Here is a 3,477-nt window from a genome sequence, read left to right on the forward strand (position 1 = left end):
GGTTAAATAGAATTGCATTTCTAAAAAGAGACTAAAATACAATTTTCATTGACTAAAACTAGACTAAACTTTTCCATGACATTCTAATTTATTGAGATGCACCTGTACATTATTTGAGTATTACAGAATACGTCTACAAATGCGGTGCAGCTGTTGTTTGAAATATTACTGACCTATTGGTGATTCTCATCTCATTTTTCTTCTCTCGGTGACAGGCCGGATCTGCAACAGCAGGCCACAGCCACTAGGGAGTGGTACAGAAATTGTCTTCAAATATTGATTTTTGAACCAAAAGTGATGTTGGGTCAGACTATGTATCAGGTTCATCCTCAGAGCACGGTGGCCTCTCGGGATGGCAAGCAGACATTCCATGTCTGCATCAGGATTTAGCAGCTTTCTGCTTCCCGGGAGAATGTCCCGACACAACAAAGCCTTTTTAGATGGATCTGTAGATAAACATATGCAGACAGACACAAACACACACCTTTGCAGAAAAATACAAAAACATAGAAAATGTTCACAGTTATCAGACCTGCACTTCCAGTTGACCACTTGAAACGAGAACAGGATGAGCTTTTCCTAATAGCAACATACCTAAAAATACACCCGGACCATCCCAGGAGAGGGCTGGCGGTATCCTGGGCTTCAGTAATGAGAATTCGAGATGACACTCGACCCTATCTCCCAAGGCTCAACACATAGCTCACAAAGCAGACGGTTGGAGTCTGAAGGGGCTTTGAAGCCTGGAAGACGTCTGGGCAGACTCAGGGCGAGCCTAGTGTACAGGGCTGTCTTGTAGAGAGAAAACCTCATTCAACACTTCACAAGCCACCAGAACCCTGAGAAAAACATACAGAGATAAAGACACAATGGACAGCGTCCTTTCTGGAAGTTTGATCCAACCCTGGAAAAGGTAACGTTCAGCAAGGGCGAACAAAAGTACCGATTAGAGTTCAGAATTCAAGTTTAGGTTAGGTTAAAGTCTGTGGAGGAACTCATTGAGATTAGAAAACCAATGATGAATGGTGGAGCTGATTCTATTTCAAACTTTATTACGTTGCAGTATTGGGCACGAGTTATGTCTCTTCACATCTGAGCTTATCTTTAAACATGTTCATTATCTCAGTCAGCACATTGCTAGCTTGTTTTCAGAACTTCACAGAGTACTTTTCAGAGGTTCACAGTTAAAACAGAAAACAAAGTTAAAAGCAAGATAGTTCCTTGTTTAAAAGTGCTCTAAGTAACTTTCTGGAATCTTATACTGCACCTAGTGGCATAGATGTACTGTAGCATTACACAGAAGGTTTTTTTTTTTGTGAACTACTCCTTTAATTTAGTCTGAAACCAGCAGTGTCTGGTAATAAGGGGCTGCCAATGAGTTTTATTCGGCAAGTCATGTGATCTCAACATGGTGGTCCCCATGAGGGTCTGTTGCCCTTTGTAGAATAAAACAGCTTCTATTAAGTAATCACAATTTTAACCATATTTATCAGTATTAATTTATTTAGGTGTTAAATCCAGTAAAAATACTTAGTGCACCTTTAAGTGGTTTGTGGATCATTTTACAGAGTAACATAGATATTTTTAACCAGCTGTCAGTTTTAAATGTTTTTTTGAAGGGGATTGCATCTGTAAAGCTCACATTACGTAAACTTTTACAGCAAAGAGGAGCTGTATTTTACTGCAGTTTACCATTGTTTTACTGTTGACTACATCACTTGCATTTCTACTTTGCATTTGTGGAATAAAGCTTAATAAATGTTTCTCTCTTGAATTCCATCTTACACTGACAGTAAAAGACCAGAAAATGGAAAACAACTTCATATGATCTTATCTAGTCCAAAAAAAATCGCCCTTGAATTTTTGATTTGTTGTTATGATCCTATTCAGCAACCATAATTAGAAGTGCAAAATTACTTAAAGGAAACATTTTCAGGGTAATGACTTAACCCAAAAGAGCAAATTGATAATAACTTCTGAATCACACATTCAGAGCAATCCTTACCCTACTCATGAATAGAAAGTTTGCTGTGTGCTGGAAAGTGGATAAACAGTGTTGAACTACCGTCTCATCATCATCAACCTGACTAACACACACTTACACACAGACACACAAGCTCCCAGACAGGTCTGAACTGTCCACAGTTTGTCCTACAAGTCCCACATACTATAATCCGTCTCACAAATGCACACACATACACTCAAGAGAGCCAGTGGAAATCCAAAAGTCACTTTCAGCTGACAGAAGCAGTCTCTCACATGAGCACCTGTGAGTCCAGCATCTTCGGTCAAACTTCAGGTTTATACAGAGATCCTTCTCCATCTTCATATCTTCTGTCAAAGCAAGGCGGCCATCTATAGTCTATAATGAGTTTGTCCATCTTTCACATGTACGGAATCCTCTGTAATGTCAGTGTCGTAAACAAGAGGGTCTCCTTTTCCATTAGGGGATGGTAAGGAGCCTTGGACCTCTTGGTAGGGCAGCCATGTTCTTGCTATCGTGTGACCTATGAATAAAAAGAGAGGTAGGATTAAAGAATATATAACAGTCACTGGAATGGCACCGTCTGTTTTGAGATGTTTAATCAATATTTTTGTCTTTTTCAGGAATGTATGTGAAGTTTTTAAAAACAAAAAAAATATCTAACAAAAAAAAAAAGTGTCATGTTTTAATAATAATTGTCCTTTTATCTTGTTAGATTTATGTTATGGGAATACATCTGCTATATAGTAAAATTATACACACACACACATGAAAACAATTCTTGGTTCTCGATTAAATTTATAAAATATTAAATTGTTTAAAAAACATTTAAATATGTTTTAAAGCAAAGCAAAATTATTAAACAGAATTTATATAATTATACAATATATATATTAGTAATATATATATTTGTTATAAATAATTACATTACTATTTTATATAAATGATATATCAAATATTTTTGCAGTGTGTAAATCTCAGATAGAGAGATATACTGGTCTCAAAAATGAACTGAAGTGTGCATGCTTGTCTTAAGAGAATATATATTGAAATAAGTTGATTAGTTTTTCTTGTTTTAAACATGAATATTACATTTATATTTTCATTTACATTATATTACTTGTATTACATTTATGCTTAAAATAATTTTATGCTTAATAAATACTTGCCAATAGAGCAAGAAAGAAATTATGCAATTTTGCTCCTTGGTTAAATGTATAAAATAATTTAAACATTTGAAATCGTTTAAATAAATAGGCAGTCATGGCCTAATGGCTAGAGTTGGACTTGTAACCCAAAGGTTGCGGGTTCGAGTCTTGGTACCTGCAGGAATTGTAGGTGGGGGGAGTGAATGACCAGTGCTCTCTTCCACCTTCAATACACGACTGAGGTGAGACCCTTGAGCAAGGCACCGAACCCCAAACTGCTCCATGGGCGCCGCAGCAAAAATAGCTGCCCACTGCTCCGTGTGTGTGTGTGTGTTTGTGTGTGTG

General features: G+C 36.9%; 1 protein-coding gene across 1 annotated transcript in view; it reads right to left on the reverse strand.

The window, feature by feature from the left end:
* Positions 1–821: 821 nt before the first annotated feature.
* The window catches only part of LOC107696804 (protein FAM19A4-like), a 42,662-nt gene continuing 40,006 nt past the window's right edge, over positions 822–3,477 (reverse strand). Inside the window, exons 7-8 of the mRNA XM_016497308.1 lie at positions 2,395–2,507; positions 822–839 (exon numbers count right to left, since the gene is read on the reverse strand). Coding sequence (XP_016352794.1) covers positions 822–839; positions 2,395–2,507 — 131 coding nt within the window. The remainder of the gene's footprint in view (positions 840–2,394; positions 2,508–3,477) is intronic.

Source organism: Sinocyclocheilus anshuiensis, unplaced genomic scaffold, assembly GCF_001515605.1.
Source record: "Sinocyclocheilus anshuiensis isolate Anshui unplaced genomic scaffold, SAMN03320099.WGS_v1.1 scaffold710, whole genome shotgun sequence".
NCBI lineage: Eukaryota > Metazoa > Chordata > Actinopteri > Cypriniformes > Cyprinidae > Sinocyclocheilus > Sinocyclocheilus anshuiensis.